Source organism: Chelonia mydas, chromosome 1 (genome assembly GCF_015237465.2).
Source record: "Chelonia mydas isolate rCheMyd1 chromosome 1, rCheMyd1.pri.v2, whole genome shotgun sequence".
Lineage (NCBI taxonomy): Eukaryota > Metazoa > Chordata > Testudines > Cheloniidae > Chelonia > Chelonia mydas.
In genome coordinates, this window is record NC_057849.1 from 326,346,251 (window position 1) to 326,369,164 (window position 22,914).

Here is a 22,914-nt window from a genome sequence, read left to right on the forward strand (position 1 = left end):
GATTGATGCTTCATTGCAGTCTGTGCTAGTGATTATTTGTTAAGCAGTATTCTTAGCTCCTGGGACATTTCTTCATCTCTTTCGTCTTTGACTTGAACCTTTCCCCCATTCTCGGCCTTTTGCTCTTCCTTCCTTGCGATGGTGAAATCAGGCTTGCAGACTGTAGACTATATACATTCTCTGGTAAATGGATTCAGTGGCTCTGGTGTGGTATAAACTGAAGTTAATCAACCCATGCTTGATGAATAAAAAGGATTTTACATTTACATTCATAATGGCTGTTCAAGAGAGATTATGACCTTGGAGAATTAAACAGGACCCTAAAATCCTGTCAACACCTGTGAGAGCTGCTTCTTAGTCAGGTATTGTATCTGAGAGGATATGGATGGAGAATGAAGGAAAGTATTTTGTAGCCAGACATGGAGCTGAACTGATTGTGTCTGTTCTAATTCTTTTTCTTTCTCCCTTTTATGGTTGTTAATCTGTCCTCATCCTAGAATGAAATGTAACTTTGGTAACTGGTTTAAAGAGGAGGCTTGCTTGCATTAAAGTGTCAAAGGACTCTATATTTGCCTTTTAAATTCCCAGTGCTCTAGCAAAAGAACAAGCTTTTTAACAGTAAAATTAGCAGCCTCCAGAGATGACTAGTAGTCACTGTGTGATCCAACTCAGTGTTTAGTGGATATTCAGTTTGTTGTCACAACAAGCACTATGTTCAGCTAGGCCAACTGCAAATCAGAGTTCTGTATGACAAGAATTCCTCCTTCTCTTGTGGACTTTCATATCATGGGGTGGAGGGGTTTTCCCTTACTAGATAAAATGAAGTGTTTGGATAACTAAATTAAACACCACAGGCAACATTCTCATCCAAGGATTTGAAAGTCAGTCAGGTTTTGCCAACCCATTTCCTAGGCTGTCAGGATTTAGGAATAGCACACAGACATGTGATTGGATGGAATCTGGGCTTGTATGAGAAAAGCCCCTGCTGATAACAGAGGTCAAATGATGGTCTGTAAGAGAATCTCCTTGCTCCTGTCATCTAGGCTGAGGATGCTAAGATACCAGAGAAGCATTTATAACTCTGTGATGGGTGCTGTATAAAACCTAAATAGAAGCTGTTACAGGCTCCAGAGAATGAACTGGTTAGAGGTTTGTTACAGCATCCTGCTGGGCAGGAGCCATCTTCAGAGGGATGGTGGAGGTGGATATTGAGTGAATATGTAGTTAGAAACCCATGTTCAAAAGCCTAAGGCTATGATGTTTATAAGTGCTGAGCATCCATAATTCCAGTTAAGTCAATAGGTTGTTCATCTCTGAAAATCAGTTCTCAACCCTTCTAGCTACATAAACCCTGGAGCTGAATCTACTAGGCAGCAGGGAGCCAAAATTAGTACTTTTCTGTGCCCCATATCTTCTATGGTATGTTAAAGATATTGTTAAAGATATTGCCTGCTCGCCACAGACTATATATGCCAAATTTAAGATTAAAGGACTTATTAGGGACTTTAGAGAGGGTTCCAAAATTAGGCCTATAATAGAAAACAAGACTTGGCCACTACCTTGCATAAAAACTTTGTGTGTGCAAGCACTAGATTTGTCTTTCTTTGTTCTAAATATATGGAGAAGACCACAGCTGAGTGTGGCATTATCAACGATCTCATGTCATAAAAGTGGAATTGCATTCAAGCTCTTATTTTATTTCATCCACAGATGGTGCATCATTTCCTCCTTTTGTAAGGAAGGACCGGATCCTGCACTTCTTTTCCTCCGATATTTGCAGGTAGGACACTTGGAGATATCCATATTGTGCTCATATTCCTATGTGTGCTCACCAAAAATCATGTTCTTTGAAAAACTATTTAAGACAGTTGCTGAAATTGCTCTGCTTGGTCTCAGGTCATTGAAGCAACTCAATAAACAAATCTTTGGTTTTAACCATATGAATTTGCTGTGTTCATGATTGGCTACTTAAAGCCTGATTCTGCCACCCTTCGTTGTACTGAATAGCGAGTAGTTGCAATGCCTCTGAATCTCTGATCCTTTGCACTGGTGTAATTCAGGAGTAACTCCACTGAAGATCATAGAGTTACAGTGGTAGATGTGAGTGGAGACTCAGGCCCATTGACTATTCATACAAGTAGTACTCAGTATTAGGGTTGCAGAACTTGACCTATAGGGTGCATTTACATGACAAGCAGCAGCCATGGCAGTAAGTCTCAGAGCCCGGGTCTACAGACTTGGGCTTGCGCTACAGTGCTAAAAATAGCAGTGTAGACACTTAGGCTCAGGCTGGAGCTCAGGCTCAGAAACCCACCACCCTCAGTGTCAGAGCCCAAGCTTCAGCTCAAAAGGTCTACACAGCTATTTTTGGTGCCATAGCATGAATCCTGTGAGCCCGTCTACAGACCCAACTCTGAGACTCACTGCCATAGGTTGGGCTAGCACGAGGTATTTAAGCATTATTTTGAGGGCTTATGTGGAGCTTAACGGATGCACAGGCCATCTGTACAGGTGTGTATTTCACCCTTCATAGCTAAATACACCAAACTGCTTTCTCTCAGAATATGATACGTTTTACCCAAAATAAATAAATACATAATAAAAATTTTAAAAATCTCCTTGCAGTTTTTCTTTTCAGTCTGTCTTTTCTGCTGTTGCCATACAATGTTCCTGAATACTCCAGTGGGATAGTTACAAACACTGCTCAATAGATTTCAAGGGAACGGAAGTGTAATTCTTCCAGGAGATACATTTACAGGCTCAACTTTGATTTTCAGTGCCGGGAATGAGCTTTTTCGTCTTTAAAATGCATCATTTATTTTAAAAGTTGCATTAAAAAGGATCAAGGTTTATAAATCAAATTCTTATCATGGAGCAGCCTGGACCCCAAAACTGAAATATGCCAATCACAGCAAAGGACTTTTCATGTACCTGGTGAAGAAGAGAGAAACTGTTTCTTCATTCAGGCAGTTGGATGACCTTGTCTGGTTCTTTAGTTCTCAGATCAAGTAATCATAGCCGTTTCTTTCTAGTAGTACCACACAGGGTCTCCCTAAATTCTGACCTAGTCTTAGCAGTCAGGGAAGGCAATGCTTGACATAATATAGGACATGGCAAGACTCAAAACACTGCTTTCTTCTAACGGCTTGTCTACACTAGAATGTTTTGCCGCTTTAACTACACCAGTAACACCTTCCCCCACCCCAAGCATGGATGCAGCTATATCAGTATAAAAGGGTTTATACCAGTATATCTTATTCCAGTTTGCCAAGTGAAATAAGTTCTACAAGTATAAGACACCTTTATACTGGTAGATCTACGTCCACACTAGGGCTCATACTGATATCACTAAATCATTAAAAAAAAATCACACCTCTGACATAGTAATAACATTAAAACTTTTCTAGTATATAGCCAGGCAGAAACCACTCTGAAAGACTTAAAACATCCCAACACCACAGGCACTGTAGATCTTTGCCTGGGGAGGAGTTGTTTCTACATTTACTCTTAACTGTATATTGTTGTCTGTGTTTCTGTATTGTATAGAATAGAATCATAGAACCACGGGGCTAGAAGAGACTGCAAAGGTCATCTAGTCTAATACCCTGCCTAGAGGGTTGTATCAAAACCATCCAAGATAGCTGGCTATCCAGCCTCTTTTTGAAAACCTCCGATGAAGGAGGTTCCATGACTTTCCTCAGCAATTTGTTCCATTGTCCTATTGTTCTTACAGTTAGGAAGCTTTTCTTGAGATTTATAAAGTCACCACTGCCTGTGTCTCTTTTTTGGAAATGTCATATACTCTTGTTCATAGTCTGGGCAGTTCCACAAACTGCTAATCCAGGGCTAACGGAGCCTGGAATCATCCGAGCAGCTGCCAAGAGCACATTATCATTTAAAAAATGAGAAAGGTAGGGCGTCTTTATAATGCATCAGACATGAATGTGTATTAGCAACCAAAACACCTGTAAATACACTATAAACTAGAGACAAATGAAACATTTCTCTTTTATATTCAGATCTACCTATGGCATATTTGACAGTGAGCAGATTGTGAAGGAAATCCCCCTGTATCGTTTTACAGTTCCTCGTGCAGCATTTGCATCTCCATTAGAAACTCCAGAAAATAAATGCTTCTGCACAGAAGAGGTTCATTCAAAGAACTGCACAACATCTGGGGTCTTGGACATTAGCACCTGCAAAGAAGGTAGAGTAGTAAAATGTCACTCATCCAAACAAGCCATTTGGCCTGGGGGAAAGGATGGTTTTGTGGTTAAGGTACTAGACTGTGATTCAAGAGACTTGGATTCAATTCCTGACTCTACCACAGATTTCCTGTGTGATCCTGGGCAAATAACTTGATCTCTCTGACATATCTATTCCTTAAACAGGGATTTGAATACTTCTTTACCTTCATGAGATGTTGTGAAGATAAATTTATGAATGCTTCAGAGCTGCTCAGAGACTCTGGTGATGGGGCTATATATCTAGCTTTGGAGATGGTACAAATGCACGTAATAAAAATGTGAGAGATGCATAAGGAAGAGTGAGAGAGATGGAAGTTTCAATATCATTTACACATTCAGGGCTAAATTATCCCTTTTCTCTGTGGGGGGAAGCATAAAAGGAGCTTCATCCACTGCATAAAAGCTTTGGACACTCATAGTTCCTGTGTTCATGAGATCTCCTATACATGGTGTGATAACTGTATGTGCATATATAGGATGATAGCAGCAGCTGTTTTAACTCAATGTAGTTCCACTGGAGTAAATTTACAGCTGGGAATTTGGCCCATATGCTGTAATTTTATTAGCAATTAATTTTACTCGTGCAAATTATCTACATACCAATAGGATGGTAGACACTACAGAATCTCTCTCTGCTTTAGGTTTAGTAAATCTTCACAATGAATGTGTATATTTGTGTGCATATCATAGATATTTATTTATATATAAATAAATAAAATGTCCTCAGGTGAGGTACTTCAATAAGAGAAACCAGACTAAGACTTGACTTTCCAATTTTGCTTGTCTTTTTGTAATAGGAAAACCTGTGTATATTTCACTTCCCCATTTTCTGTATGCAAGTGAAGATGTGTCCAAGAATATTGAAGGATTGAGTGCAAATAAGGATGAACACGAGACCTTTTTAGATATAGAGCCTGTAAGCCAACATTTATAGTATTTGTTTCTTGATAACCATGCACAGTATTGCTTTGCAGTGTAGTTATAATACTGATTCATTTCAGATATGATCAGAGGAGCCCATATCTTGGTGTTTGGGTTCTGCAGAACCCCATCAAATCTTATTCTGACCTCCAAAGTTTCGCAACTCACATAAAAGTGTTAATTTTGCCTCATCTCTATAGTTGACAGATTGGGGTCAATTTGGTTTGGCAAAATCTCAGTCAGGTTTTGGTTTTTACAAAGAGTCCATTTTCTACGGATCATCAACATTCAGAGAGAGTTGGTTCAAAGAGTCTGTTTTTGCACACTCTCACTGAAAAAGGGATACTTGAAGATGCTCTCAGAATAAATTAAAGTTACACAGATCATGCTTTTTAAACACTTGCTACTTGCCATTCTAAATTGCCAAACTGTCTTTCTTCCAGCACAAAATACAAACATTTCTTCACAATACTGTTCAACTTCCCAATCTACATGAAACCAACTCAATTGTACATCATGAACAGATATGTAGAGCAGCATAGGATCAGATGACCTTTTTTAGGCAAACATATGCCATATGTAGCACCACATAATATGACAGTTTGGTGACCACAATCTTTGCTATGAATTATGGTGTCAAATATGATCATTGTCTTGTTCTGTGATCGCTGTTCGATGTACGTAGAATGTACAATGATGAAAGTGGCGTCCATGTGGTCTTATAGTTGTATGCCGTACATTTCAAAATTTCATCCATGGTGGGTGAAAAACCTATTGGGTCCACATTTTCAGCTGATGTAAATCAGTGTAACTCCATTGGAGTCAATGAGATTACTCTACTTTGCACCAAACAAGATTGTGTTTGAGCCAAAGTTTTTATATTCCACTCTAAGTTATCCCTTACAGAGCTCATCTATTTTTGTTGTGTTTTAAACATGTTTTGATTTTGTTGGTTTCATTAAGTAGTAAATCTCGTCTAAATTATACTCACAGTTTAATTAAGTTGACCAAGTAACTGCAGTACAGCCTGTTCTGCCTTCCAAGTGAATGACTGTAACAATGAAGCCTCCCGTTTATCTGATTCCATAGTACATTTGATTGTCACACTGTGCAGCTGTGATAAATCCTTAAATAAACGTTGTTGTTGAACATCTGATTTTAATCAGCTTCAGTTTTTCCTCCACTTGGGTCCTAGTCCCGCAAAGCATGTGCTTAACTTTAAGCATGTGAGCAGTCCCATTGAATTATTTAAATCCAGCTATTCAAATTTTTCAAATTCAACACTTTTTATACTGAATTGGAGCCTGGCTGAATCATTCAAAATACAAGTTAAAGTGGGGGAAAACTGAACAGATAATATCGAAATGTTTAACCTTTAAGATGAAGTTTAAGATTAACCTATGTGTCTGAGAAAGTAGTTGTGAGTCTCATGCATCTTCCTGGTACAGATGTTCACAACAACAATCTCTGCAATTGGTATTAATTAGAGGTGGTCAAAAAATGGAAATTCCACCCCATGGAAAATCTGAGATTTCAAAATTTGTTTTGACCTGAATCGGGATGGAAAGTTGAAATCCTGGAATTTTTCACAAAACAAAATATCTAGAAATATTTGGTTTTGAGCTTATACATTATAACATAATGTAATATAACAAACATCAAAATGCTGAAGGCTAAATGAAATATTTAGACTAGAGCTAGTTGGGAATTTTCTGACAAAATGTTTTTTTGATTGGGACTGAAACTTTCCATGGCAATGTATCCATTTCTCAGGTTCAGGATGGGATTTCTGGGGAGTGAATGTGAGACCAGAGTAGTCAATAGCATGGTGGTCAGTGTATTCCCCTAGGATGTGGGAGATGCAGTTTCAAGTCCTTGATACAAATCCGAGAAGGTAGGGACTTGAACGTGGATGAGTGCCCTGACCACAGGTCTAGGGACTATCCTGGGGGCAAAGAGCCTCTCTCTCTCTCTCTTTTTTGTTTTGTTTGGTTGGTTTTTGGTTTTGGTTACAAAATTTGAGTGGTCTCATTTTCATTTTGATGAAGACTGAGAGAAATTTCAAAAACCTCAGTTTTCATGAAATGGAATTCTTGTTTTCTGGCCAGCCCTAGTTTTCATCTTATCAGAATGAAACATTTTGTCTTTATTGAAACAAAACATTTCAATTATTTCCGGCCAAAAATTTTGATGAAATTGATATCTTCCTGCAAAGTATTTTGAATTAATCAAATCAGCATTTTCGGATGGAAAATGGCTCTACTATTAAATTTGCAACCTTGCTAGTTGTCTCAATAAAGACACAAGAACAGAATGGGCATGAAGAATGAAATGACCCTTTGACCCCTTGAGGTAATCCCAATGGTAAACAAGTTCATGAACAGTGTTAATTCAAGTTTCTCTGATGTGCCTATTCCAGACTTAAGCTTGTAGTGGCCACTATCACAAGCATTCAATTCATTGTGGTTGTTTTATTTATTTTGTGTTTTCTCCTTTTCTACCTTTCTGGCTTTAGACCACTGGGTTTACATTACGATTTGCCAAAAAGCTGCAAATAAATTTACTGGTGACGCCAGCACCAAAAATCGAGTAAGTGTTTTCTCTATCTTTTGTTTCCAAAACATAGGTACAATATTTTGTTTGTTAGCCCTTTTGCAATTAGGGTGACTGGCTCTACAAAAATGCTTGGTAGGGTTTCAATAAATATAACTTAAATATTAACTATACATTTCATAATGACAGTATTATGATAGTGTGTCTCAGTTCTGCAGTATGGCATCTATGTGTTTATACTCCTAAACCAACCCATTGAAGAGCCCCAGCATTGAGGAAATCCTTGGGTAGAGTAAAGGAACGAAGTAGTTCCTATACAGCTCACATCTCAGCAATTGGCACAGGATACATGATGAGGGTATCCTTATACCCTAGTGATCCCTGAGTGTTAGAATGTCCCTTGGAAATTGGTGGGGGTAAGGGGAGACAAGGAATAGTTGAGGACCTGCGCCCACAATATTACTATTAATGAAAACAGCAGTTAATACTTAATCTCAGTGTTCCCCGAGACTTCAGAAGAAGATTCACTTGGTGATTTCCCCTCCCTCTTGGGCTCTGAACTTAATAATTGATCAAGCCCAAAGTGAATATGATTTACTTTTATAATTATCATTTAATTATGTTACTGGAGACTTAGGGGTCTGCCCTTCAGGATGATACATACTTTGGCCCTGATCCTACAAATGCACTTAAACATGTATGTGCAAAACTTTCAGCATGTGAATTGTCCTATTGATTTCAGTGAGGTTACTCAGGTACTTAAAATGAATCGCATGCTTAAGTGTTTTGCTGGATTAAGGCCAGAGTGCTCTGCAACTTGCAAGATCAAATCCCTAATTCTTTTCCTACATTTCAGTATTTTCTATCACCCAAAAGGGAGCTTTTTGAAATAAAATATTAGAACACTTTCTAACAAGCTTGTAAGTCCATTTCAGTCAGAAATAAATATAAATATAAAAGGTGTGAAATGTTGTAAATAAAATCTTAAATATTTTCCAATTTGTGAAATTTCAAAATGCCAAAAATTTCAACCTGCTCTGTAGCTCATAAAAAGGCCAAATATTTGTGAATGTCATGAAATGTTCCGTTTTTGATTGAAAAAAATTGCTGATACTTACATTTTTTTAAAAAATGTCCTTCAACTCCAACATTTGCACATAGAAGTCAAATTTCAGATTTCTTGGGAATGTCTGGCAGGCACTGGGGGCCTGATCCAATGCCCATTGGGGTCAATGGAAAGACTCTACAGTGGGCATTGTATCAGGACTTAGAGTCATTTTATGAATCTATAAACAATAAATGAGATGAGAAGCAAAAGCAGAATTATATAGTGTATTGAGATTGTGAATAATATAATCATTCCAAAACTAATGCCAATGAAAAAGATAACGGATACCATACTGTGAGACTGTTGATGCAGCACATTACACAGGAGACACACAGTGTGCTTTCTCAAAGAGGGTCTTTACTTTTGTTCTTCATTGTTTTATTTAACTTAATTTAAAACAAAAGTCATTATGACTGAAAACTGTATGGAAAAAATATATACGCATGCACTAGTCTTGGAATGATCCCATTATTGTGCATGCATATATACAAATGTTTGGGCTAGGTGAGAAATGGATTTTCCATCAGACAAAAATGTTTGAAGCTTCAAAACGTTTTCTTATCTTGAAATGTGATGAAAAACTGAAATCTCAAACATTTTTGAAAAACAAAAATCCAAAACATTTTTTCATTTGGATTATCCAAAATGGTTTGCTTCAATAATTTCGAAAAATTTCATTTCAGTGCCAACCTTTTTTCCTTTTTCTTTACCTTTATTTTAAATTTAGTAAAATTAAGAAATTATTTGAAATCCCAAAATGGAAACTTTCTGGTTCCATATTGTCAAAATAGGATGTTTTGAAAATCTCAGTACTTTTTTTTACCAAATTTTTTGAGTCAGCTGTTTTGTTGAACTTGTCACTGTTTGACAAATAGTTTCACTTTCAACAAATACATATTTTTTGACAAAAATGATTTGTTGAAAAGTTCCCAATCAGTGCTAATAAATACGCACACACGTACTTAATATTTTGAAAGAGACTACTGGTTCCATTCATGGTCCCTATTTTAAGTATAAAGTATATTCTTCAAGCTAGTAAAGTCTTTTTAAATGGAAGAAACCTTTTAAATCTATCCACTCTATGTACACATGTACATTATCATAATTATTATTTATATGTGGTGGCAGCCACAGGCCTCAATCAGGGATCAAAACCTTATTGCACTCTAGGTACTCTACATGCATTTCATTTAGAATACAGTCAAAGAGGCACCTTCCACCCCACAAGAGATTGTAATCTAACTATATGATGAAAGACAATAGACAGAATTGAAAAACAGATTTGGGAAGGGCAAGGTAGGAGAAAAACAACTATGTTATAACCATATAGATGATCATACAGACATTATCAATCTAGCTACTTTCTCATACCCAGAGTACTAAATGGAGGATGGTGTGCATAATGGCTGTAGTCATAGGTGCCCACTCCGTGAGTGCTCCAGGGCTGGAGCACCCACGAAAAAAAAACTAGTGGGAGCTCAGCATCCACCAGCCGCAGATGTTTAGCGGCTTGGAGGGGGGATTGGGGGAGGGCAGAGACCAGCAAGCAGCAGATGGGTGGGGCCTCAGGGAGGGGGAGGGTTGGGGCAGGGGTGGGTGGAGCAAAAGAAGAGTCTCGGGGAAGAGTTGGAGTGGGGGCAGGCCTCGGGGCAGAGTGGGGGTGGAGCATCCCCGGTGGAAAAGTAAAAGTTGGCGCCAATGGCTGTAGTTACCTATATACTTTTTACAGAGGAATGCTGTAGTTTGAATTTACTGGAGGTTTGCCACCTGAACGCATACAAATTGTACTGCCTGTCAATTTCAGCAAAGTGGTAGAGTATAGGGGTATGAGAAATTGCTAGATGGAAAATGTGAATCTGCAATGTGCAGATAATGTGTTCTGGCTGTTTCAATTTTTTATTTCAATATTTGTTGCAGTGCTTTATCAAAACTTACAAGATCCTATATCTTTCCTATTCTTTGGCTGAATGAGGTTAGTATGTTTTCTGTCTATTAAATCATTCTAATTATTTCATCTTTATTAGAAATAATCTAGGAGATTTACCAAAAAATAGTCCGGAGCCAAAGTTTTCAGTCTTGTTTGCCTGAAATTAGGCATCTACAGCTAGAGCCACAAAAGCAGTTAGACACCTAACTTCCACTTTAGGTGCCTAAATCCAACAAGAGGGGTCACTGACATCCTCAAAACCCCCACTCAGCTGCTGCCTAACACTGTAAGCACCTAAACTCCCTAGCTGCCTATGTTTCTTCCAGTGAGCATGAGCACAGCTACCTCAGGCTAGGGCCTCAGGTTCTTATCTCATACCTGAGCCTCAGCAGGTTCATCAAAGTAGATGCTAACCAACCTGACTCGCTAGTGGGGCCCGATCCAGCAGGCATTTTGAGCGCAAGCCTCCAGCTACACAAAAGAGCTGGAGGAGGTGATGGAGGTTGTGGTTAAGGCACTCTCCTGAGATGGGGATACCCTTCTCCCCAAATCCCTTAGAATCATAGACTATTAGGGTTGGAAGAGACCTCAGAAGGTCATCTAGTACAATCCCCTGCTCAAAGAAGGACCAACACCAATACTTTCTCCACATCAGGCAGACAGAAGACTTGAACCCAAGTCTCCCACATCATTGATGAGTGCTCTAATCCCTGGGCTAAAACTTGTTTGCAAGTCAGAAGTTAGGCTTATGCACTTTTCTCCAGGAGAGGGTACACAGCTGAGAATCCCAGTTGGTGACAGGCTCCTAGACTTAGCCCTCTCGCCTAGACTTAGGTGCCTAAGACCCTTAGGGAGAGGAGCTTAAGACCCACTCCTCGGTATTTCCTATTGGCTATTTCCTATTTCCTTCCTGCTCCTCAAGCTGACTTTTGCAGATCCCATGCTTAGATGCATATCCCTCCATAGGCACTGTGTAGGGAGCCTGGGCACCTAACTCAGGGCTGTGGATTCCACTGGCTGGCAGGGCAACAGTTCGGCACTGCAATGCTGAACATTGCAAGGCCCAAGTCCCTTTGTGGATCTAGCCCTTAAATCCATGTATATGATAACATTATATGCAATCACACTGTCTATAATGTGCATATGTTCCATGAGAAAGGACTTGCATACTTCATCTGTTAATGCTCTTGCACTGTTTCAGACGGCGACTATTGATGATGAGAAAGCAGCAATGTTCAGATCGAAAGTGATCTCTCCAATGAAACTGCTGCACTTGCTGCAGGTGGTGCTGATCATAGTCGGTTGTGTGATGTTCCTAGTGTTCACAGTCTCATATTTGATATGCCGATCGAATAAATTAAGTAAGTAGATCTCTGGTGCAACTTGTGCAGCCCTCCATGGGAGCTTCACTAGAGTAATGACTTCAGGCAAGGGTTGGATGGAGGTTGGATGGAGGTTTCATCACATGGCATAATCTTTAATGAAAGGTTCATCTTTAAGCCCTGCCTGGAGACTCCAGGACAACCCTAGAGGATTGGCAACCCTACGGTTACAGCCCCAAGAATTATTGTAAATTCCAATCAACCTCAACACTTATCCTTTCAGTTTCACTTCTGGTCTTTCCTTTTGTAAAGGTCCAGCATTTTTCAGTTGACATTTACAAATTTTGCTCCTAGCCCTATTCAACCAAGGTGCTATTGACAGATTGAAATTCATGCAAGATAAGACTTTGGGAATTGGGTGACTCCAAGAGTGATGTCTTGTTTTCAATGAGTCAGTGGGGCTTCTGTGACCTGAAAAAAAAACATATGTGTTGTCCAGAGCTATTCCACAGATCAGAATGGCCTCCCTGGGTGCTCCACTGTCCATCTATCTGGTAGAATGTCAGGTGAAGCCACACAGTTGCAGATCCACATGATCTCCAGCAGCAAGTCCCTGCTGGAATCCCTAAACCTCCAGTGCACTGCAGTGCAGGCCCCCACTCTAAGCAGAGTGATCAGGATCCATGGATCTCTTCTGTAGAATCATAGAATCATAGAATATCAGGGTTGGAAGGGACCTCAGGAGGTCATCTAGTCCAACCCCCTGCTCAAAGCAGGACCAATCCCCAATTAAATCATCCCAGCCAGGGCTTTGTCAAGCCTGACCTTAAAAACCTCTAAGGAAGGAGATTCTACCACCTCCCTAGGTAACGCATTCCAGTGTTTCACCACCCTCCTAGTGAAAAAGTTTTTCCTAATATCCAACCTAAACCTCCCCCACTGCAACTTGAGACCATTACTCCTTGTCCAGTCCTCTTCTACCACTGAGAATAGTCTAGAACATCCTCTCTGGAACCACCTCTCAGGTAGTTGAAAGCAGCTATCAAATCCCCCCTCATTCTTCTCTTCTGCAGACTAAACAATCCCAGTTCCCTCAGCCTCTCCTTATAAGTCATGTGTTCTAGACCCCTAATCATTTTTGTTGCCCTTCGCTGGACTCTCTCCAATTTATCCACATCCTTCTTGTAGTGTGGGGCCCAAAACTGGACACGGTACTCCAGATGAGGCCTCACCAATGTCGAATAGAGGGGGACGATCACGTCCCTCGATCTGCTCGCTATGCCCCTACTTATACATCCCAAAATGCCATTGGCCTTCTTGGCAACAAGGGCACACTGCTGACTCATATCCAGCTTCTCGTCCACTGTCACCCCTAGGTCCTTTTCCGCAGAACTGCTGCCTAGCCATTCGGTCCCTAGTCTGTAGCGGTGCATTGGGTTCTTCCGTCCTAAGTGCAGGACCCTGCACTTATCCTTATTGAACCTCATCAGATTTCTTTTGGCCCAATCCTCCAATTTGTCTAGGTCCCTCTTTATCCTATCCCTGCCCTCCAGCGTATCTACCACTCCTCCTACTTTAGTATCATCCGCAAATTTGCTGAGAGTGCAATCCACACCATCCTCCAGCTCATTAATGAAGATATTGAACAAAACCGGCCCCAGGACCGACCCCTGGGGCACTCCACTTGACACCGGCTGCCAACTAGACATGGAGCCATTGATCACTACCCGTTGAGCCCGACAATCTAGCCAACTTTCTACCCACCTTGTAGTGCATTCATCCAGCCCATACTTCTTTAACTTGCTGACAAGAATACTGTGGGAGACCGTGTCAAAAGCTTTGCTAAAGTCAAGAAACAATATATCCACTGCTTTTCCTTCATCCACAGAACCAGTAATCTCATCACAGAAGGCGATTAGATTAGTCAGGCATGATCTTCCCTTGGTGAATCCATGCTGACTGTTCCTGATCACTTTCCTCTCCTCTACGTGCTTCAGGATTGATTCCTTGAGGACCTGCTCCATGATTTTTCCGGGGACTGAGGTGAGGCTGACTGGCCTGTAGTTCCCAGGATCCTCCTTCTTCCCTTTTTTAAAGATTGGCACTACATTAGCCTTTTTCCAGTCATCCGGGACTTCCCCCGTTCGCCACGAGTTTTCAAAGATAATGGCCAATGGCTCTGCAATCACAGCCGCCAATTCCTTTAGCACTCTCAGATGCAACGCGTCCGGCCCCATGGACTTGTGCACGTCCAGCTTTTCTAAATAGTCCCTAACCACCTCTATCTCCACAGAGGGCTGGCCATCAACTCCCCATGCTGTGATGCCCAGTGCAGCAGCCTGGGAGCTGACCTTGTTCGTGAAGACTGAGGCAAAAAAAGCATTGAGTACATTAGCTTTTTCCACATCCTCTGTCACTAGGTTGCCTCCCTCATTCAGTAAGGGGCCCACACTTTCCTTGGCTTTCTTCTTGTTGCCAACATACCTGAAGAAACCCTTCTTGTTACTCTTGACATTTCTTGCTAGCTGCAGCTCCAGGTGCGATTTGGCCCTCCTGATTTCATTCCTACATGCCCGAGCAATATTTTTATACTCTTCCCTGGTCATATGTCCAACCTTCCACTTCTTGTAAGCTTCTTTTTTATGTTTAAGATCCGCTAGGATTTCACCGTTAAGCCAAGCTGGTCACCTGCCATATTTACTATTCTTTCGACACAGCGGGATGCTTTGTCCCTGTAACCTCAATAGGGATTCCTTGAAATACAGCCAGCTCTCCTGGACTCCTTTCCCCTTCATGTTAGTCCCCCAGGGGATCCTACCCATCCGTTCCCTGAGGGAGTCGAAGTCTGCTTTCCTGAAGTCCAGGGTCCGTATCCTGCTGCTTACCTTTCTTCCCTCTGTCAGGATCCTGAACTCAACCAACTCATGGTCACTGCCTCCCAGATTCCCATCCACTTTTGCTTCCGCCACTAATTCTTCCCGGTTTGTGAGCAGCAGGTCAAGAAAAGCTCCCCCCCTAGTTGGCTCCTCTAGCACTTGCACCAGGAAATTGTCCCCTACATTTTCCAAAAACTTCCTGGATTGTCTATGCACCGCTGTAGTGCTCTCCCAGCAGATATCAGGAAGATTAAAGTCACCCATGAGAACCAGGGCGTGCGATCTAGTAGCTTCTGCGAGTTGCCGGAAGAAAGCCTCATCCTCCTCATCCCCCTGATCCGGTGGTCTATAGCAGACTCCCACCACTACATCACTCTTGTTGCTCATACTTCTAAACTTAATCCAGAGACACTCAGGTTTTTCCACAGTTTCGTACCGGAGCTCTGAGCAGTCATACTGCTCCCTTACATACAGTGCTACTCCCCCACCTTTTCTGCCCTGCCTGTCCTTCCTGAACAGTTTATAACCATCCATGACAGTACTCCAGTCATGTGAGTTATCCCACCAAGTCTCTGTTATTCCAATCGTCATAATTCCTTGACATCACCAGGACCTCCAGTTCTCCCTGCTTGTTTCCAAGGCTTTGTGCATTTGTATATAAGCACTTGAGATAACCTGCTGATCGCCCCTCATTCTCAGTATGAGGCAGGAGCCCTCCCCTCACAGACATTCCTGCCTGTGCTTCCTCCCGGTATCCCGCTTTCCCACTTACCTCAGGGCTTTGGTCTCCTTCCCCCGGTGAACCTAGTTTAAAGCCCTCCTCACTAGGTTAGCCAGCCTGCTCGCAAAGATGCTCTTCCCTCTCTTCGTAAGGTGGAGCCCGTCTCTGCCCAGCACTCCTCCTTCTTGGAACACCATCCCATGGTCAAAGAATCCAAAGCCTTCTCTCTGACACCACCTGCGTAGCCATTCATTGACTTCCACGATTCAACGGTCCCTACCCAGGCCTTTTCCTTCCACGGGGAGGATGGACGAGAACACCACTTGTGCCTCATACTCCTTTATCCTCCTTCCCAGAGCCATGTAGTCTGCAGTGATCCGCTCAAGGTCATTCTTGGCAGTATCATTGGTGCCCACGTGGAAAAGCAGGAAGGGGTAGTGGCTCGAGGGCTTGATGAGTCTCGGCAGACTCTCCATCACATCGCGAATCTTAGCCCCTGGCAAGCAGCAGACTTCTCTGTTTTCCCGGTCAGGGCAGCAGATAGATGACTCAGTCCCCCTGAGGAGAGAGTCCCCGACCACCACCACCCGCCTCCTTCTCTTGGGAGTGGTGGTCGTGGAACCCCCAACCTCAGGACGGCGCATCTCATGCCTTCCAACCAGCGGAGTCTCCTTCTGCTTTCTCCCCCCAGATGTATCATCTGGTCCACTCTCTGCAATGGTACCTGTGCAGAGAACATGAAAGCGGTTAGTTACCTGTGTCGCGTTGCTGGAACCCGGACATTCCCCCTTCTTCTTCTGGAGGTCACATGTTGCCAAGCTTCTTCACTGGCTTCTTGGCTCTGCTGCGCAGCCTGCTCTGAATCTTTAGAGCTTTGTGCCCGTAGAAGCATATCCTGACTTTTGACCAGAAAATCCTCAGATTCTCGTATGCAACACAGGGTCATTATCTGTTGCTCCAGACCTTCAATCTTCTCTTCCAATATGGAGACCAGCTTGCACTTTGTACAGACAAAGTCGCTTCTGTCCTGTGGTAGAAAGACAAACATGGCACATCCAGTGCAGGTCACAATAGCTGAACCCCCCCTTCCATATCACCTTCCTACTATGAGCTTCCTCAGAGAAGTTGGCAAGATGTAAGCCTCACTGGGCTCACTCCAGGCGAACTCCCAGGCAAACTCCTGCTGTGTGCTGCTCTGCTGTTCCCCGCTGCTCAGCCGCCGCTCAGCTGGTTCGCGGAGCTCTGGCTATTTTTAAACAGCCAGGCTTCCCTGAAACAAACAAACAGACAGCCCCAATGCCCGCCCCCTGCAGGCTACCACCCAATCAGGCACTCGCTCAGGCTTTCACACACATAGGGTTCCCAGTTCTCCCTGATCACCATTCTGCATCAGAACCACACCAGTTTCTCTGGATCTTGGCCCTATGTAGCCACCGAGAATAGGACTGGACATGGTCCTATAATGCACAAAGAGGTACAGCAGAGTAATCCAAATAATGGCAGTGGATTTGATATAAGAGTTTAGATGGGGATTTTTTGGGTGATTTGAAGGAAACGAGGGAGTGTATAACATCAACATCTATCAATAATATCAGAGTACAAATATCATATCATAGTATAGAACAGTGGATCCCATAATATAAAACAGGAGGTTTTCAGTTCCCACAATACACCTTTCTCTCAGGTCAAATGGGATAGCCATATTGTAGGCCACACGATTCATTAACTTTTGACTTTTTCCATTATAGGTAACAAAGAAGTTTACTTGTAGGTGATAATTACTTCAAATTTCACACAAGGAGTTTGTAAAATTCAGTGGCAAAACAATCTGGTCTTATGTTACCGTTTATACACATAAACACACTATGGAATGAATGTGAAGAATGTACAGAATCCAGCTTCTCAACCAGCAACACCTGATGTTTCAAAAAGCCCATTTTTACAACTTCATTGAAGAGGCCACAACAATATCATATTCTGAAACCACTATCATGGTACAAACCTCTATTACAAATAGCATATTAGCAGGTGAAAACTGAAATCCAGTTTGGAATCCAATCCACTTTCTGCCATTTATACAACTTGCTAGTTCGCTTCTCTTGAGACTGTGAGAATAGGAGTAAAAGCCAGTTGCTGATGTTCTGGTTCTAAGTATGTGGGATGGTGACCTCATCAAGCTCATGCAGTGCCCTAGAAGTTATTTTTTTCCCATTCCTTCAAGCAGTGGAAGTTGCTGCAGTAGAACTGCTCTCCTCTCTTCAGAGATGTGAATTTTAATGACTATAAAGTTTATTATGTAACGTGGTTAACCATAGTATCTGAATGTCAATAAAGGGTTTCTGAAAAGCTTTATTTTAAACTATGCATGTACAGACATCAACAAAATACATGCATGAATGCTAACAGTGGCTGATGCATACCGACAGACGGCTTCCTTTCAAAACATTTGTGCAGCAGCCCATCCCTGTCCTTGGTCTGCTGTGCTCTCCTCCACTCTTTTCACTGGAACTGCTGCTTTTTTTTCTGGCACTTCCTTGGCCAATAGCTAGGACCCTACCAAATTCACGGCGGTGAAAAATGCATCACGGACCGTGAAATCTGGTCTCCCCCGTGAAATCTGTATAGTATAGGGTAAAAGTACAGAAAAGACCAGATTTCACAGGGGAGACCAGCGTTTCTCAAACTGGAGGTCCCAACCCAAAAGGGGGTTGGGGGTAGGGAGGGGGTTGCAAGTTCATTGTAGGGAGTTTCCGGTATTGCCACCCTTACTTCTGCGCGGCCTTCAGAGCTGGGTGACCAGAGAGCGGTGGCTGCTAGCTGGGCACCCAGCTCTGAAGGCAGTGCCGCCGCCAGCAGCAGCGCAGAAGTAAGGGTGGCGATACCACGACCCTCCTACAATAATCTTGCGACCCCCCTGGACCTCCTTTTTGTTTCAGGACCCCTACCGTTTCAACATGGTGAAATTTCAGATTTAAATACCTGAAATCATGAAATTTATTATGTTTAAAATCCTATGGTCAGGAAATTGACCAAAATTTGGTAGGGCCCTACCGATAGCATTTCCCCGTGCAAAATAAATTCTGCTTCTCTCAGTCCCTTTTGTCAAGTGTCCTCCGCCATTAGCTTAACACTTAGGGGACAAAGGGACTCTTGCTTCTTCTCAGATTTCCCCCAAACGAGCAGCAGATTCCAGGCCTGCTTCATCTCCTCCACAGGCAGGAGCAGATTCTAGAGAAGACCGGCAGACCCGCTAACATCACCATGACCCATGGCTTTGGTAGAGTATCAGGCAGTCCCACTCTCCAGATGTAGAAGAACACAAAGGAAGGAGGTGTCCACAAGCCCATTCCCTTTCAGGCTACGTGTTACAGCTGTACATGCACAAACAGCTGTTTAACAGGAAAATTCAACCTGGGTGCTCATCCTGTAGCCACTGAAGTCAAGGCAGGCTGTTGGATTGACTTCAGTGGATGTGGATCAGGTGTCTGGTGAGCTCCCTACAACTCACTGTGATGTCAACTGGTCAAATCCTGAGAGAGTCAATTCCCTCACTGGATTCAATGAGAGCTGCGCGAGTGCTCTGCACTTCTCAGGACTTGTTTGATTTGTCCTCGAAGGTGACTTGCAAAGGAAAAATAAATACTGAGGTCATATTCACAGAAATAGAGCCTAAAATGTTTAACACCCAGGTCTGGCATGCTGAAACATTGCTCACAGCTGGTGGTGGGAAGGGAAAGAAATTGATTGAAATGCTATTGTATGTTTACAGAATATTGTGCTTGGATTAAAACATTTAGCTCCCACTGAAGTCAGCAAGAACTGACCAGGTATATTGAATGGTACAATCTGACCCTTTGTACCATGACCCTTTTTAACAGATGTGCAATAAGCTGTCAATTCTAACTTTACTTTAGCATTTGCCCCAAAGTGCAGTAAGAGCTGTATACATACAATACTATTCTTTCCTTTGAGGTTAGCGTATGTTAATATTGATATATAATATATCAAGCACTTGGAGATTTTTTTTTGTCAGTATCCTGGAGTCAGAGCCATGTGGCTAGGTAAAAGCAAGCCCACTAATGAAATACTGAGAAAAGCACACAGTGTGCATTGGTAACTACGATAAACATAACCACAAGGAATTAGAGCTGGTAGAATTATTAACTTCTAATGGTGGGCCAGATCCTCAGATGGTGTAAACTGATGTATGTCCATTGAAGTCAAGAGAGGCAAATTGCTTTACAGCAAAGGAGCTCTGTCCCAATGATTCTTGAACAATTTAGCTCTGTTCCTCTTTGCTAAACATTTGCATCCTGATCTTGATTTCTGGTAACATATTGCTTTGTGTAAGTTCTTCCTCAATAGGTTTTGTGAGCAAATTGCAACCCATGTGTCTCCCATAAGCTGTTTAAGCTGAGTCTGTTCTCCACTGCTTTGTACCTTGTGTACTCATTTAAGTCTGCAAAATTATCGGAAAGAGGCTGCCCTGCCAGATCTTGAGCTATAGCCAGGGAATGTTTCCAGAAGCTCAGGATCAGGAAGCAGGGAAAAAGGTGCCTTTAAACTACTTTCATATCTCCTGATCCTGGAGCAGTCTGTGTATTGGTCGGGACCTAGGCACAAAGTTAACTTGCACTAGTTGCTAACAACCCTAAGGAGCTGTTCTGGCAGCAAAGGATTGCTGAGGTCCAGGGACTCCATTATCATACTTCCTTTCCCCGCACTTTGAATGCTACACTAATTTCTTTGGGTTATTCATTGTGACAGACTGGCCCTTTGGACAGTTGGATGTAACTTACAACAGTCCTAAACTGCTCTAATTTACAGTAGAGACTGGCCAAGCACCAGGACAGGATCATGGGGGCATAAAAGTTGCTGGAAGCCAGTAAGATACTTTTACCCCTTCTCTTGAGCTGAACCAAGCTCAGCTCTACCATAGCTCATGCTCTGACCCCAAGTCCCACACAACAACTAGTCTTTTCGTGCCATAGTCTAAGGGTGAAATTCCAGCCCCTTTGAAGTCATTGGCAAAACTCCTGTTGACTTCAATAGGGTAAGGATTTCACCCTAAAATGTTGGCTTGATGTCTATTGCCAGCAAGTCAAATTTTCCAAGCTTAGTGTCTGTTGCAGCTGTGGTCTAGAATGCCATCCCATGGTTTTAAAATCTTAGGGCCCAGTCATACATAGACATAAATTGCTTTAATCCCATTGGTCTCAGTGCAAGATTGAGCTGTTAGGTGATATTCACCATCTAGCCTGCACTTGGAGTATGATTAGCAGTTATTTTGGTCAGGGCACTGTTTACAGAGATTCTAAATTAATGTACTGAAAACAATGTTCATAAGTTAATTATATATGTTTGTACTTGAGTTACCGATAAGCTTTCCATTTCTCCTTGTTAAGCCACATACCGCATATGCATTTATGACCAGTGTTTCCAACCCTTACAAGTGGAAAATAAAGCTCACCATGTAATGAACACCCTCTTTCTGAAATTCATGCCTGGAGTTATAAATTAATACAGAAAGGAGATAAGGTTGAGGCTCATTTCAAGATGGATGGAATTACCTAGTCTGTACACGTCACAGTGTTTTAGAAGTGCATTTCACTCTCACATGTCTACAGTACTTACCATACCATAATACTGGTTCCATTCAGTTTCTATAATATACATGATTATAAGGGCTAGATTGTGCCTTTAAGTACACTCCCGAGCAAGGGAGGAGTGTAAGATGCATCCCCTCAGAAGCAGCCCCAGGAGCCATTGTGCCTCAAAGACACCCCTTCTTGCTTCCCTCTGGACTGGGAGGAGTAATAATTTGTAGCTAGCCTATACCAGTAACAAATTACAACATCCCTCTTCTGGCTCAACTGCATAGAGTGGCTGTGTTGGAGAGCGGAGCCTTAGATTCACCCATTCCACTGTGTTTCTTGCTCACCTGCTCTAATTCCTTAATTACTCCTGGTCTGGGTGACCCAGACGTTCTTATTCCCAGCACAGGTGTGTCATCAGCGTCACAGCCTAGCTCATGATTTCAAACTGCATTTATTCTTTCAAATATTTCCTTAAAGCTTTTCCCAACAGCCTTACCAATGTCAGTTCACCTAAATTAGATGTGCTGTTACACCCCACTAAAAACCAACTGCAAGCTCTTAGACACCCAGGGCGATTTGAATAATTTTGTCTGGCCATTTAGACTGTAGTGGGGAGAGGAACTGTACTTTATACATGGCTGAGAATACTGTCAGCATTTAATAAACAATAAATAATAGTCCATGTATTTTTGCATTGCTTTGATGGAGTAACCAAGAGACACGTAAACAAATTACCCATTTAACCTAATTCAAGCCACATTTCTGATTACGTATAATGTTTGTTCTCCCCTCTCTTCTCTCACGTAATCTAAATGAGCACCAGATTTCTCTGCTACTTCTGCAGAGAATTCTCAGTAGCCCTGGATATAACTGGGGCGTAGTTTTCCCCTAGACCTACAAAGAAAAAGTCATCAAGCTGCTATAAGATTGTAGCCATCTTGATCACTACTCAATTGAGAAAGGAGTGGAAAGCTTTGAACTGTGCGCCACCCAATGGACACACGTTTGTCCACAAATATTTAAGACTGAAACTTTAACGAGGAAAGGTGGGTGAGGTAATATCCTTTATGGGACCAAATTCTGTTGGTGAGAGTGGCAAGCTTTTGATATCCAGAACTCTTCTTCAGGGCTGGGAAACAGAAGTTGGTCCCATAAAAGATATTACCTCACCCACCTTTTCCCTCTGATATCCTGGGCCCAAAACAGCTATAGCAACACGGCATACAGTATAAGACTGAAGCTGGCCAGCTGAAAATAACTCAGGATACACACGCTGGCTAGATCCACAAAGGACTTAGGCTAAACATTACATGCCTAATGTTTGGCATACTGCCACCCAGTGAAATCCCCAGCCCTGAGATAGGCACTCACACTCCCTATACAATGCAGAGGGAGAGTTAGGAGCCTAAAAAGGGATTCCCAGAAGCCAGCATGCTGTTCAGGGAGCCACCTAAGCTAGCCAATAGGAAATTCCTAGAGAGGGAAGTGGCCTAAACTATTTATCTCTGATTGGGATCCACAGTTAAGTGCCTAGCTTCACTTGGGACTCACAGCCATGGACACTCAGCTGCAGTTAAGCACCTAAGCTAGATCAGGCCTTTGGCACCAAAAATTGCAGTGCCCTTGCATCCAGTAGCCCAGT

The 22,914-nt window shown here is 42.3% G+C and overlaps 1 protein-coding gene across 13 annotated transcripts in view; it reads left to right on the forward strand.

Annotated features, from left to right (window-relative positions):
• The window catches only part of CD36 (CD36 molecule), a 79,743-nt gene extending 58,613 nt beyond the window's left edge, over positions 1-21,130 (forward strand). For 10 of the 13 annotated variants that reach the window (XM_043552326.1, XM_043552327.1, XM_037889231.2 and 7 more), the window contains 7 exons: positions 1,711-1,780; positions 4,020-4,207; positions 5,045-5,163; positions 7,684-7,757; positions 10,747-10,801; positions 11,958-12,117; positions 17,424-21,130. In XM_043552326.1, coding sequence (XP_043408261.1) covers positions 1,711-1,780; positions 4,020-4,207; positions 5,045-5,163; positions 7,684-7,757; positions 10,747-10,801; positions 11,958-12,117; positions 17,424-17,446 — 689 coding nt within the window. In that variant the 3' untranslated portion in view covers positions 17,447-21,130. The remainder of the gene's footprint in view (positions 1-1,710; positions 1,781-4,019; positions 4,208-5,044; positions 5,164-7,683; positions 7,758-10,746; positions 10,802-11,957; positions 12,118-17,423) is intronic. The other 3 variants (XM_043552368.1, XM_043552377.1, XM_043552373.1) reach the window with 1 other exon arrangement.
• The last annotated feature ends 1,784 nt before the right edge of the window (positions 21,131-22,914 follow it).